At 45.5% G+C, this 14,777-nt stretch overlaps 1 protein-coding gene across 7 annotated transcripts in view; it reads right to left on the bottom strand.

Annotated features, from left to right (window-relative positions):
- The window catches only part of LOC129865677 (dedicator of cytokinesis protein 11-like), a 118,041-nt gene that overhangs the window by 16,022 nt on the left and 87,242 nt on the right, over positions 1-14,777 (bottom strand). For all 7 annotated transcript variants that reach the window (XM_055938626.1, XM_055938627.1, XM_055938628.1 and 4 more), the window contains one exon: positions 718-775. In XM_055938626.1, coding sequence (XP_055794601.1) covers positions 718-775 — 58 coding nt within the window. The remainder of the gene's footprint in view (positions 1-717; positions 776-14,777) is intronic.

Genomic DNA, 14,777 nt, shown 5'->3' with positions numbered 1-14,777 from the left:
AGTAAAGAGCTTTTTTATGTCATAATGGGGCAGTGTTGTATTTTGAGACAGGCTTGAATGAGCTAAGTAGTCAACAGGCAGAGCATAGCATATTTGTCAGATTCTCTGTAATAATGGTATGGCAATAAAAATAAATTGTATTTTGTAAAGTGGTTTCTTCCATCAAACAACACAACATTTTCAGTCACCTCCTTGTCTGAAGGACAAGTGGATAAACAGGTTAATGTCAAGCCCTGCATGTTTATTTTTTTTATTTTTATTTTAAGTCTCATGGAATGTAGGCCTACAATGAACATGCGGGTACAGCCTCAGTGTTCACAGTAAACGTGCGACGAGAAGTTGCACAGAATATTCACAACGTTCAAGTTTGCGCACCAGCGGACCTGAAATTTTCTCAATGCGGAAACAAATTAGAGGGAACATTGGGGACAGGTTTGTTAAGTACAAAGTATCCTGGCTGGACAAAATTAAGATCTTATAATAGGCTAAAACAGGTGCCACGGCTTTAGTCCATTGTGGAGTAAACAGAATGCCAACATACTGTTGATTATTTATTTATTTATACAAATTTAATTAAAAGTTTTAACAAAAGTAATACCTCTAATAATAATGTAAAAAGACAATGTAAAGTGACAATAATGTAACAACACTGTAAAGTGTTACACAAGTGGAGTGAAACGAGTTGCGTAAATGGGAGGTGGGGAAAGACAGTCTTACTTTTCCTGTTGAGGTATTCTGCCACCAACGCAGCAACATGGATGTAACACATAGCAGCCTGTGGAGACACACAAAACAGTGGTTACTGGGGTTAGGCACTCAACTGACACAGGCAAAACCCTAGAGTACAACTTTACCCACACCCATATGTAAACACAGGAGAATGCAAACACACACACACAACCTGTTTCATGACGTGTTGTCATCGAGAAGGAGGAATACTTGGCCTTAACCATGAACCTGCCTGACAAGAGAGGCTTTAAGACAAAGTTCACTGTCTGGCTACAGCGGTTCTAAACCCAGAGGTTTTTAGACCAAGTTCACTATCTGGCTACAGCGGTTCTAAACCTAGAGGCTTTAAGACAAAGTTCACTGTCTGGCTACAGCGGTTCTAAACCTAGAGGTTTTTAGACCAAATTCACTGTCTGGCTACAGCGGTTCTAAACCTAGAGGTTTAAAGACCAAATTCACTGTCTGGCTACAGCGGTTCTAAAGCTAGAGGTTTAAAGACCAAATTCACTGTCTGGCTACAGCGGTTCTAAACCCAGAGGTTTTTAGACCAAATTCACTGTCTGGCTACAGCGGTTCTAAACCCAGAGGTTTTTAGACCAAATTCACTGTCTGGCTACAGCGGTTCTAAACCCAGAGGTTTTTAGACCAAATTCACTGTCTGGCTACAGCGGTTCTAAACCTAGAGGTTTTTAGACCAAATTCACTGTCTGGCTACAGCGGTTCTAAACCTAGAGGTTTTTAGACCAAATTCACTGTCTGGCTACAGCGGTTCTAAACCTAGAGGTTTAAAGACCAAATTCACTGTCTGGCTACAGCGGTTCTAAACCCAGAGGTTTAAAGACCAAATTCACTGTCTGGCTACAGCGGTTCTAAACCTAGAGGTTTTTTAGACCAAATTCACTGTCTGGCTACAGCGGTTCTAAACCTAGAGGTTTAAAGACCAAATTCACTGTCTGGCTACAGCGGTTCTAAACCCAGAGGTTTAAAGACCAAATTCACTGTCTGGCTACAGCGGTTCTAAACCTAGAGGTTTTTTAGACCAAATTCACTGTCTGGCTACAGCGGTTCTAAACCCAGAGGTTTTTAGACCAAATTCACTGTCTGGCTACAGCGGTTCTAAACCCAGAGGTTTTTAGACCAAATTCACTGTCTGGCTACAGCGGTTCTAAAGCTAGAGGTTTTTAGACCAAATTCACTGTCTGGCTACAGCGGTTCTAAACCCAGAGGTTTTTAGACCAAATTCACTGTCTGGCTACAGCGGTTCTAAACCCAGAGGTTTTTAGACCAAATTCACTGTCTGGCTACAGCGGTTCTAAACCCAGAGGTTTAAAGACCAAATTCACTGTCTGGCTACAGCGGTTCTAAACCTAGAGGTTTTTTAGACCAAATTCACTGTCTGGCTACAGCGGTTCTAAACCCAGAGGTTTTTAGACCAAATTCACTGTCTGGCTACAGCGGTTCTAAACCTAGAGCTTTTTAGACCAAATTCACTGTCTGGCTACAGCGGTTCTAAACCTAGAGGTTTTTAGACCAAATTCACTGTCTGGCTACAGCGGTTCTAAACCCAGAGGTTTTTAGACCAAATTCACTGTCTGGCTACAGCGGTTCTAAACCCAGAGGTTTTTAGACCAAATTCACTGTCTGGCTACAGCGGTTCTAAAGCTAGAGGTTTTTAGACCAAATTCACTGTCTGGCTACAGCGGTTCTAAACCCAGAGGTTTTTAGACCAAATTCACTGTCTGGCTACAGCGGTTCTAAACCTAGAGGTTTTTAGACCAAGTTCCAGAAAACCATTACTTTCCTAGACTCTGACAAACACTTGGGAGAATTCCTGGATACTCCAACACCCCTCCCCCCTCTGTGCAATTTTATTTTATATTTGAAATGCTACTGTAGGTAGCGTTATTTAGCACTAGTCGGCTGTACCTTTGCCAAAACGCCGGTATTTTTCATCCTATAGCTTGTTCTCCATCTTCTTCTTAATAGTGAACAGGTTTTCAGCACTTTTATTTCCATGACTGATCAAAACAAAATTTTTTCCATGACTCCCTCTTGTCCCTCTGTAGCAGACATATAGTGAGCAATATGTGTGGAACATCAAATCGCAATAAAATTGCAGTACGGAATCTCAATACAATTGTAAGAATCACAATACATACCGCATACCGCATCAGCACCTAAGTATCATGATAATATTGTAGGGTGAGGTCCTTGGCAATTCCCTGCCCTAAAAGTCTGTGGTTGGAACGCTTTGTTACAGACATTTACATACTGTACATATCAGATTCCTTCTGCACAGCACACAAACTTAAAAAGACAAAGTTCAAGTAGAGTGCTGGGATATTCAGTTCTAACTGCCACATGATGTAAGTCATTGGCGTCAACTCAAGCATACTGTATTTCCTAAGTATTTTCCACTGATACAATTATATATGTTACAATAAAGTGTTATTTCCTGAGCATGTTGAATCCTTTAGTCATATCGGTTGTGATCAACAGGCACCCTATTCTCTATATACAGTAGCTAGTGCACTACTCTTGACTATGGCCCTGGTCAAAAGTAGTGCACTATATAGGGAATAGTCATGTGAGGTCACCATCTTAGCTATGTTTATTTGAAACTAAATTCTAAACCAATATTGACAGTCAGACACTGGCACACAGCCACAGCAGTATGAGTCTTGGTTTACACTAACTGCTTAAGTACTCAGTGTATGAAGAAGCCACAAACAGACACAGACAGAGAGAGAGAGAGTGAGAGAGCACAGGCTCCCTGATGGATGAACGCAATGTCAATAGTTCCTCAGGGCTGCAAATAAAAGGCATTATACAAACCACCTCACCATACAGCACAGTTACAACTTACAAATATATGCTTAGCAAAAGCTTTTATGCAAAGTGACATACAGTACAGTAAGTGCAGTAACCACTCAGCCACCTCGTCCCCTGAGCACTGTCCTAGAAAAAGAGTTGGCTCATGCCCCAATGCCCTGCAGGATAGTGTGGACTTTGTACTGACCCAGAGTCAGATATCTGTATTGTGTTTAGTGTTGCACGGTATAACTTCTGTACTCTTTAGATACTAGAAAATGAAAAACGGTTCAGTACTAGAATTTCTGTTACTTTCGGTACTTCTGTCAAATGTGTCTCACGGATCAACTCTGTCTATCATCACAGCTGATGTCCCCCTTATAGTGCAAAAGCACCGTGACTGCTCCACTTAACATGTACTGGGTGTTTGGGCTGCATCATGTTAGCGCCCAACTCATGCTGCAGAAGTTAACACACTTGAATAATGCGACAAGACATGTAGAAATGTTGAAACTGTTAATTACTGTTCGCAAAACAATGTCAAAGCTGATTCAAAGCTGATTGCCACTTAAAATCGGTCTCTCTATCAGGTCTCTACCAAAGATTACATATAGAGAGCAATAGTAATTTTTTTGTAGGCACTAACTCCTCCATGGGTTGTTGGACAAAGCCTACGGGGAAAATGAATGGAATTTTTGTAGGGTTTTTGGATAAACGCTGAAAATAAAGTCTGTGGTAAACACAGGCTTAGGAGATCTTATACGCTTTGGTCTATGAGATAATCTACATCAGTGTAACGGGTGACGCTCTCCTCATCCTCGGATGAGGTGAGGAGAGAAGGATCCTCAGACCAAAACGCAGGCTTTGGGAAATAAGCCATCTTTATTTAACAACGATGATGGCAACACGAAACGAAACAAAACACTTTCAAACTACAAAACAAGAAAACGACGTTGAACGAAACCTGAACATAAACTTACATAACTAAACATAAACTTACGTACAGGAAACGGACGACATCGAAACGAAACGAAACAAACAAACGCTACAGTCCCATGTGGTACGAACATACATACAGACATAGGAGACAATCACCCACAAACAAACAGTGAGAATGCCCTACCTAAATATGACTCTTAATTAGAGGCAAACGCAAACCACCTGCCTCTAATCAAGAGCCATACCAGGCAAACCAAAACCAACATAGAAACAGATAACATAGAATGCCCACCCAACCTCACGTCCTGACCAACTAACACACAAAAACTAACATAAATAGGTCAGGAACGTGACAGTACCCCCCCCACAAGGTGCGAACTCCGGACGCACCAGCACAAAGTCTAGGGGAGGGTCTGGGTGGGCATCTAACCACGGTGGTGGTTCAGGCTCGGGGCGCGGTTCCCACCCCACCATAATCCATCCTAACTTCCTCCCTCCAAGAATGTCCACCCTCTTTTGACCCCCACAAAATTCCCTTAACAACATATCTAATAGGGACAACACCGGGACAGAGAGATAAATCAAGAAAGAGGGATAGATAAGAATATAGAGATAGATGAAGATAGAGAGGGAGATTAGGATAGAGGGGCAACTCCGGACTGAAAGGCAGCTCCGGACAGAGAGACAGCTCTGGACTGATGGGCAGTTCTGGGTATCCAGCCTTTTCAGGCTGAAGGACAGCTCATGGCTGACTGACGAATCTCGATGCTCATGGCTGGCTGACGGCTCTCGACGCTCATGGCAGGCTGACGGCTCTCGACGCTCATGGCAGGCTGACGGCTCTCGACGCTCATGGCAGGCTGACGGCTCTCGACGCTCATGGCAGGCTGACGGCTCTCGACGCTCATGGCAGGCTGACGGCTCTCGACGCTCATGGCAGGCTGACGGCTCTCGACGCTCATGGCAGGCTGACGGCTCTGGCTGCTCATGGCGCTCTGACGGCTCTGGCTGCTCATGGCGCTCTGACGGCTCTGGCTGCTCATGGCGATCTGACGGCTCTGGCTGCTCATGGCGCTCTGACGGCTCTGGCTGCTCATGGCTCGCTGGCGGCTCTGGCTGCTCATGGCTCGCTGGCGGCTCTGGCAGATCCTGTCTGGTTGGCGGCTCTGGCAGATCCTGTCTGGTTGGCGGCTCTGGCAGATCCTGTCTGGTTGGCGGCTCTGGCAGATCCTGTCTGGTTGGCGGCTCTGGCAGATCCTGTCTGGCTGACGGCTCTAGCGGCTCCTGTCTGGCTGATGGCTCTAGCGGCTCCTGTCTGGCGGACGGCTCTGTAGGCTCATGGCAGACGGGCGGCTTTGCAGGCTCATGGCAGACGGGCGGCTTTGCAGGCTCCTGGCAGACGGATGGCTCAGACGGCGCTGGGGAGACGGATGGCTCAGATGGCGCTGGGGAGACGGATGGCTCAGATGGCGCTGGGGAGACGGATGGCTCAGATGGCGCTGGGGAGACGGATGGCTCAGATGGCGCTGGGGAGACGGATGGCTCTGGCCGGATATGGCGCACTGTAGACCTGGTGCGTGGTGCCAGAACTGGAGGCACCGTGCTAATTACAAGCACCTTCCTACTAGTGCGGGGAGCAGGAACAGGGCACACTGTATTCTCAAAGCCTACTCTATCCCTGATGCGTGGTACCGGCACTGGTGACGCCGGGCTGAGGACAAGCACATCAGGATTAGTAGGGGGAGAATATACAGTGTGTACAGGGCTCTGGAGACGCACTGGTAGCTTAGTGCGTGGGGCCGGAACTGGAGGCACCGGGCTAGATACACGCACTACAGGGAGAGTGCGTGGAGGAGGAACAGGGCTCAGGATACGCACTGGTAGCCTAGTGCGTAGTGTAGACACTGTAGGTACTAGGCTGGGGCGGGGAGGTGGTGCCGGAAATACCGGACCGTGGAGGCGTACTGGCACTCTTGAGCATTGAGCTTGCCCAACCTTACCTGGTTGAATACTCCCGGTTGCCCGACCAGTGCGGGGAGGTGGAATAACCCGCACCGGCCTATGTAGGCGAACCGGGGAAACCATGCGTAAGGCAGGTGCCATGTATGCCGGCCCGAGGAGACGCACTGGAGACCAGACGCGTTGAGCCGGCCTCATGACACCTGGCTCAATACTCAATCTAGCCCTACCAGTGCGGGGAGGTGGAATAACCCGCACTGGGCTATGCACTCGTACAGGAGACACCGTGCGCTCTACTGCGTAACACGGCGCCTGCCCGTACTCCCGCTCTCCACGGTAAGCCTGGGAAGTGGGCGCAGGTCTCCTACCTGCCCTTGGCCCACCACCTCCTAGCCCCCCCCCAAGAAATTTTTGGGAATTACTTACGGGCTTTTTCGGCTTCCGTGCCAGACGCGTTCCCTCATAGCTCCGGTTCCTCTCTCTGGTAGCCTCCGCTCTCCTCAGTGCCTCCAGCTGTTCCCATGGGAGGCGATCTCTACCAGCTAGGATCTCCTCCCATGTGTAGACACCCTTTCCATCCAAAACATCGTCCCATGTCCATTGCTCCTTTCTCTCCTGTCCCTTACTCCGTTTCGTTTTCCCTTGCCGCTTGGTCTTAGCGTGTTGGTGGGTGATTCTGTAACGGGTGACGCTCTCCTCATCCTCGGATGAGGTGAGGAGAGAAGGATCCTCAGACCAAAACGCAGGCTTTGGGAAATAAGCCATCTTTATTTAACAACGATGATGGCAACACGAAACGAAACAAAACACTTTCAAACTACAAAACAAGAAAACGACGTTGAACGAAACCTGAACATAAACTTACATAACTAAACATAAACTTACGTACAGGAAACGGACGACATCGAAACGAAACGAAACAAACAAACGCTACAGTCCCATGTGGTACGAACATACATACAGACATAGGAGACAATCACCCACAAACAAACAGTGAGAATGCCCTACCTAAATATGACTCTTAATTAGAGGCAAACGCAAACCACCTGCCTCTAATCAAGAGCCATACCAGGCAAACCAAAACCAACATAGAAACAGATAACATAGAATGCCCACCCAACCTCACGTCCTGACCAACTAACACACAAAAACTAACATAAATAGGTCAGGAACGTGACAATCAGCTAAAGTACATTTTTATAAACTTTTAAGCAATTATGTAATACAAAAAGGCACATAAAGTATATAAAGGCTTCATAACTAATAAAGGTCATGTTAACTGAATGATATTATCTCATAGAACAAAATGTATAAGATCTCCTAAGCCTGTGCTAACTTCTTTGGGGTAGGGGGCAGTATTTTCACGTCCGGATGAAAAGCGTGCCCAGAGTAAACGGCCTGCTCCTCAGCCATAAAAGCTAGAATATGCACATTATTAGTAGTTTTGGATAGAAAACAGTCTGAAGTTTCTAAAACTGTTTGAATGATGTCTGTGAGTATAACAGAACTCATATGGCAGGCAAAAACCTGAGAAAAAATCCAACCAGGAAGTGGGAAATCTGAGGTTGGTCGATTTTCAACTCAGCTCCTATTGAAGATAGTGGGATTTTGGTAATGTTGCACTTCCCAAGGCTTCCATTAGATGTCAATAGTCTTTAGAACCTTGTCTGATGCTTCTACTGTGAAGTGGGGCCGAATGAGAGGGGATTGAGTAAGGTCTACCATGACCTGAACATGCGCTGACCATGCGCGTTCATTCGTCGTGAGTTTGGAAAGTGTACTGAACGCTAGAACAACAAGAAGGAATTTGGACATAAATGATGGACATTATCGAACAAAATAAACAATTATTGTGGAACTGGGATTCCTGGGAGCGCATTCTGATGAAGATCATCAAAGGTAAGTGAATGTTTATAATGTTATTTCTGGTTTCTGTTGACTCCAACATGGCGGCTAATTTGACTCTTGTTCTGAGCTCCGTCTCAGATTATTGCATGGTGTGCTTTTTCCGTAAAGTTTTTTTGAAATCTGACACAGCGGTTGCATTAAGAACAAGTGTATCTTTAATTATATGTAAAACATGTATCTTTCATCAAAGTTTATGATGAGTATTTCTGTTATTTGACGTGGCTCTGCAATTTCTCCGGATATTTTGGAGGCATTTCTGAACATGGCACCAATGTAAACCGAGATTTGTGGATACAAATATGCACATTATCGCACAAAACATAATTGTATTGTGTAACATGATGTCCTATGAGTGTCATCTGATGAAGATCATCAAAGGTTAGTGATTCATTTTATCTCTATTTCTGCTTTTTGTCACTACTACTATTTGAACCTGATGTCTTTTCAGGATGTGTGCCAGTGTTGACTGAGAGACCTGATGGACATTATTGAAAATGGCATGGTCACCGATAATGTTGGCTTGTAGTTCTCTGAGCCTGATAGCATTATTGGCCAAAACCATGTTTATTATCTCTCTCTCTCTTGTTTTTGCGTGAATATGGGCCCCCTTTCTCCTTGACGTTCCCGACCACTTTTTTATTGATCTAGTCACTGGTGCTTCCTGCTTTAATTTTTGCTTGTAAGCAGGAATCAGGAGGATGGTAAAATGGCACCGACAGAGAAGGTCACCTCGCTTCTTGTTCTTAGGAAACTATGCAGTATTTCATTTTTTAAATGTATTATTTCTTACATTGTTACCCCAGGAAATCTTAAGTCTTATTACATACAGCCGGGAAGAACTATTGGATATAAGAGCAACGTCAACTTACCAACATTACGACCAAGAATACGACTTTCCCGAAGCAGATCCTCTCTTCAGACCACCACCCAGGACAATGGTTCTAATCTTTTCAGCTGACCGAAAACAACAGTGACGCAGAAGGGGCAGACGGAGCGGTCTTCTGGTCAGGCTTCGTAAACGGGCACATCGCTCACCGCTCCCGAGCATACTACTCGCCAATGTCGTCTCTTGACAACAAGGTAGACGAAATTCGAGCAAGGGTTGCCTTCCAGAAAGACATCAGAGATTGTAACATTCTCTGTATCACATAAACATGGCTCTCTCGGGATATGTTCTCGGAATCGGTCCAGTGACCGGGCTTCTCCATGCATCGTGCCGAAAGAGATAATCACCTCTCTAGGAAGAGGAAGGGCGGGGGTGTATGCTTTATGATTAACAACTAATGGTGTGATCATAACAACACACAGGAACTCAAGTCATTCTGCTCACCTGACCTGGAATTCCTTACAATCAAATGTCGGCCATTCTACCTACCAAGATACTTCTTGTCAGTTATAGTCACAGCTGTGTACACCCCCCCCCCCCCCCCTCAAGCGAACACCAAGACGACCCTCAAGGAACTTCACTGGACTATGTAAACTGGAAACTATATACCCGGAGGCTGCATTTATTGTAGCTGGGGATTTTAACAAAGCTAATTTGAGATCAATGTTACCTAAATTTTATCAGCATATTGATTGCACGACACGTAGGGCTAATACGCTCGACCACTGCTTCTCTAACTTCCGCGATGCATACAAAGCCCTCCCACGCCCTCTCTTCGGGAAATCTGACCACGACGCCATCTTGCTCGTCCCGGCTTATAGGCAGAAACTCAAACAGGATGTACCAGTGACGAGAACCATTCAACGCTGGTCTGACCAATCGGAAGCCACGCTCCAAGATTGTTTCGATCACGCGGACTGGAATATGTTCCGGTCAACCTCCGAGAACGACATTGATCTATACGCTGACTCGGTGAGTGCGTTAATAAATAAGTGCATTGGAGATGTCGTACCCACTGTGACTATTAAAACCTACCCTAACCAAATTGATTATGGTGACTTGTATATGCATGTAACCTCCTCTGTCTTACAGAGATTGGACTCTAACATGCATCCTTGCGCTTTATTACAAATGCCAAGTCACTCACCCACAATTGCACATTGTACCAAATGGTAGGTTGGACCTCACTTTATATGCGCAGAAAAATACATTTGTTTGTGTTCCTCTACAAACCCTTTTGGGCAAACTCCCTATTTACCTCTGTAATCTGGTCTCCTTCACCACAAGCAGTTACCATACCCGGTCTGCTACGTGGTTGCTACTTAAAGTCCCCAGGACATTCCCAGTATTAGGCAAGACTGCCTTCTCTTCTTGTGCACCAGATGCATGGAATAGTCTACAATCCATGCTTCATCTAGATATGTTAGTGTCACTGAATGAATTTAAAATATTGATTGGAGACTCTGATAGGCTGGATCATGTTGTTGTATTGTATTGTTGTATGTTTTAACTATGTAATGTATTGATTGTTGCTGCCTTCTTGGCCAGGTCTCCTTTGAAAAAGAGACTCTGGGTCTCAATGAGATTTTCCTGGTTAAATAAAGGTTAAAATCTTTTTTTTAATACAGAAACCGTGGATGGATGGCGGCATTCGCGAAAACCTGAAAGCGCAATCCACCGCATTTAACCATGGTAAGAGGTCTGGTGATATGGCTGAATATAAACAGTGTAGTTATTGCCTCCGCAAGGCAATCAATCAAGCGAAATGCCGGTACAGGGTGGAGTCGCAATTAAACGGCTCAGACACGAGACGTATGTGGCAGGGTCTACAGGAAATCACGGACTACAAAAACAGCCACGTCTCACGGCTCGCTAACAAAGACTGCGCCCCCCTCTCCTTCTCAGTGGCCGACGTGAGTAAAACATTTAAACATGTTAACCCTCGCAAGGCTGCTGGCCCAGACGGCATCCCTAGTCGCGTCTTCAGAGCATGTGCAGACCGGCTGGCTGGTGTGTTTCCGGACATATTTAATCGCTCCCTATCCCAGTCTGTTGTCCCCATATACTTGGATGGCTACCATTGTTCCTGTACCCAAGAAGGCAAAGATAACTGAACTAAATGATTACCGCCCTGTAGCACTCACTTCTGTCATCATGAAGTGCTTAGAGAGGCTCGTCAAGGATCATATCACCGCCACCTTACCGGACACCCTCGACCCACTTCAGTTTGCATACCGGCCCAATAGGTCCACAGATGACACAATCGCCATCACACTGCACACTGCACACTGCCCTATCCCATCTGGACAAAAATAATACCTATGTAAGAATGCTGTTCATTGACTGCAGCTCATTATTCAACACCATAGTACCCTCGAAGCTCATCATCAAGCTGGAGGCCCTGGGTCTCAACACCTCCCTGTGCAACTGGGTCCTGGACTTTATGGGCCGCCCCCAGGTGGTGAAGATAGCAAACAACATCTCCGCTGACCCTCAACACTGGGGCACCACAAGGATGTGTGCTCAGCACACTCCTGTACTCCCTGTTCACCCATGACTGCGTGGCCATGCACGCCTCCAACTCAATCATCAAGTTTGCAGACGACACAACAGTAGTGGGCTTGATCACCAACAATGACGAGACAGCCTACAGGGAGGAGGTGGGGGCACTCGGAGTGGGGTGTCAGGAAAACAACCTCTCACTCAACGTCAACAAAACAAAGGAGATGAATGTGGACTTCAGGAAACAGCAGAGAGATCACCCTCCCATCCACGGCCTACAGGGAGGAGGTGGGGGCACTCGGAGTGAGGTGTCAGGAAAACAACCTCTTACTCAACGTCAACAAAACAAAGGAGATGAATGTGGACTTCAGAAAACAGCAGAGGGATCACCCCCCTATACACATCGACGGGACAGTAGTGGAGAAGGTGGAAAGTTTTAAGTTCCTGGGCGTACACAAACTGAAATGGTCCACACACACAGACAGTGTGGTGAAGAAGGTGCAATAGCGCTTCTTCAACCTCAGGAGGCTGAAGAAATTTGGCTTGTCACCCAAAACCCTCACAAACTTTTACAGATGCACAATCAAGAGCATCCTGTCGGGCTGTATCACAGCCTGGTACGGCAACTGCACCGCCCTCAACTGCAAGGCTCTCCAGAGGGTGGTGCAGTCTGCACAACGCATCACCGGGGGCAAACTAACGGCCATCTAGGACACCTGCAGCATCCGATGTCACAGTAAGGCCAAAAAGATCATCAAGGACAACAACCACCCGAGCCACTGCCTGTTCACACCGCTATCATCCAGAAGGCAAGGTCAGTACAGGTACATCAAAGCTGGGACCGAGAGATTGAGAAACAGCTTCTATCTCAAGGCCATCAGACTGCTAAACAGAAATCACTAACTCAGAGAGGCTGCTGCATACATTGAAACCAAATCACTGGACACTTTAATAAATGGATCACTAGTCACTTTAAACAATGGCACTTTAATAATGTGTATATACATTACTCATATCACATGTATATACTGTATTTTATACCATCTACTATGCCGCCATCGCTCATCCATATACTTAAATGTACATATTTCACCCCTTTAGATTTGTGTGTATTAGGTAGTTGTTGGGGAATTGTTAGATTACTTGTTAGATTTGTGTGTATTAGGTAGCTGTTGGGAATTGTTAGATTACTTGTTAGATATTATTGCACTGTTGGAACTAGAAGCACAAGCATTTCGCTACACTCGTATTAACATCTGCCAACCATGTGTATGTGACCAATAAAATTAGATTTGATTTCAATTATGGTCAGATTTGCCAAATGGAGGGCGAAGGAGAGCTTTGTATGCTTCTCTGTGTGGAGTATAGGTGGTCCAGGGTTCTTTCCCCTCTGGTTGCACATTTAACATGCTGAAGAAATTTGGTAAAACTGATTTAAGTTCCCCTGCATTAAAGTCCCCGGCTACTAGGAGCGCTGCCTCTGGGTGAGCGTTTTCTTGTTTGCTTATGGAGGAATACAGTTCTTTCAATGCTATCTTAGTGCCAACCTCTGCCTAAGGTGGTATGTAAACAGCTACGAATAATACAGATGAGAAATCTCTCAGTAGGTAGTGTGATCTACAGCTTATCATGATATACTCAACCTTAGGCAAGCAATAGCTCAAGACTTCCTTAGATATAGTGCACCAGCTGTTCTTTACAAAAATACATAGTCCGCCGCCCCTTGTCTTACCAGACGCCGCCATTCTATCCTGTCGGTACATTGTATAACCAGTCAACTGTATGTTGATATTGTTGTTGTTCAGCCACGACTCAGTGAAGCATAAGATGTTACAGTTTTTAATGTCCCATTGATAGTTTAATCTTCCCCGTAACTCGTCGATTTTATTGTCCAAAGATTGCACGTTTGCTAGCAGAATTGAGGGAAGTGGGGGTTTATTCGATCGCCTTCGAATTCTCAGAAGGCAGCCCTCTCTCCGGCCTCTCTTTCTCTGCCTCCTCTTCTCACAGATCACGGGGGTCGGTGCCTGTCTCGAGGTAGCCGTATATCCTCCGCATCGGGCTCGTCAGAGTCGTGAAAGAAGAAAAAGGATTCTGCTAGTCCGTGGTGAGTAATCGCAGTCCTGATGTCTAGAAGTTATTTTCGGTCATAAGAGATGGTAGCGGCAACATTATGTACAAAATTAGTAAAAAAAATAAGTTACAAACAACGCAGATAAATGAACACAACAACACAATCGGTTGGGGGCACGTAAAACGTCTGCCTTCTGCTCCGGTGCCATCTTTCCACTCTAGCTTTCTGCAGTTAGTCTAGGCTTATGGTCAAGGAAATGGGTTTTGCTAGGGATAGCTTGAGCTGACAATGGCTTGGTGATAAAAACCTAAAGTTAGCATTTCATAGACAAGATATGGTGTGTGTGACCCGTGATAGAGATAGCCTGGAAGAGTTTAGAACAATGCCTCATTGTCTCATCTTCCTGACATCTGGGAAACTAAGCCGGGTTGGGGGTAAAACACCATCCTGTGTATATAACCAAGGTGGCTTATGGGAGTTGGAACCAGTCTGACTAAGCATTTTTAGGTCCTATATAACATCAGTTTTTTCATTATCAGTTAAGCAGTCGGCAACACACTTCAGAGTGTGGGTTCAACGGTTTCATTATTGCAATAATTCATCAATATTAAATAAAGATGATTCTTTAACGAAATGACCAAGTCGCTCTCAGTACTGAATTTCCACGACAGTGTGAAAAACCCAGCAGCGTTGCAGTTCTTGACACAAACCGGTGCCCCTGGCACCTACTACCATACCCTGTTCAAAGGCACTTACATCTGTTATCGCCCATTCACCCTCTGAATGGCACACATACACAATCCATGTCTCAATTGTCTCAAGGCTTAAAATCCTTCTTTAACTTGTCTCCTCCCCTTCATCTACACTGATTGAAGTGGATGTAACAGGTGACATCAATAAGGGATCATAGCTTTCACCTGTATTCACCTGGTCAGTCGTTGAAATGTCATTGAAAGAGCAGGTGTTCTT

Source organism: Salvelinus fontinalis, chromosome 11 (assembly GCF_029448725.1).
Source record: "Salvelinus fontinalis isolate EN_2023a chromosome 11, ASM2944872v1, whole genome shotgun sequence".
In the NCBI taxonomy this organism is placed as follows: Eukaryota; Metazoa; Chordata; class Actinopteri; order Salmoniformes; family Salmonidae; genus Salvelinus; species Salvelinus fontinalis.
Note: the sequence above shows the minus strand (reverse complement) of the source record. Positions and strands in the feature narration are given on the sequence as shown.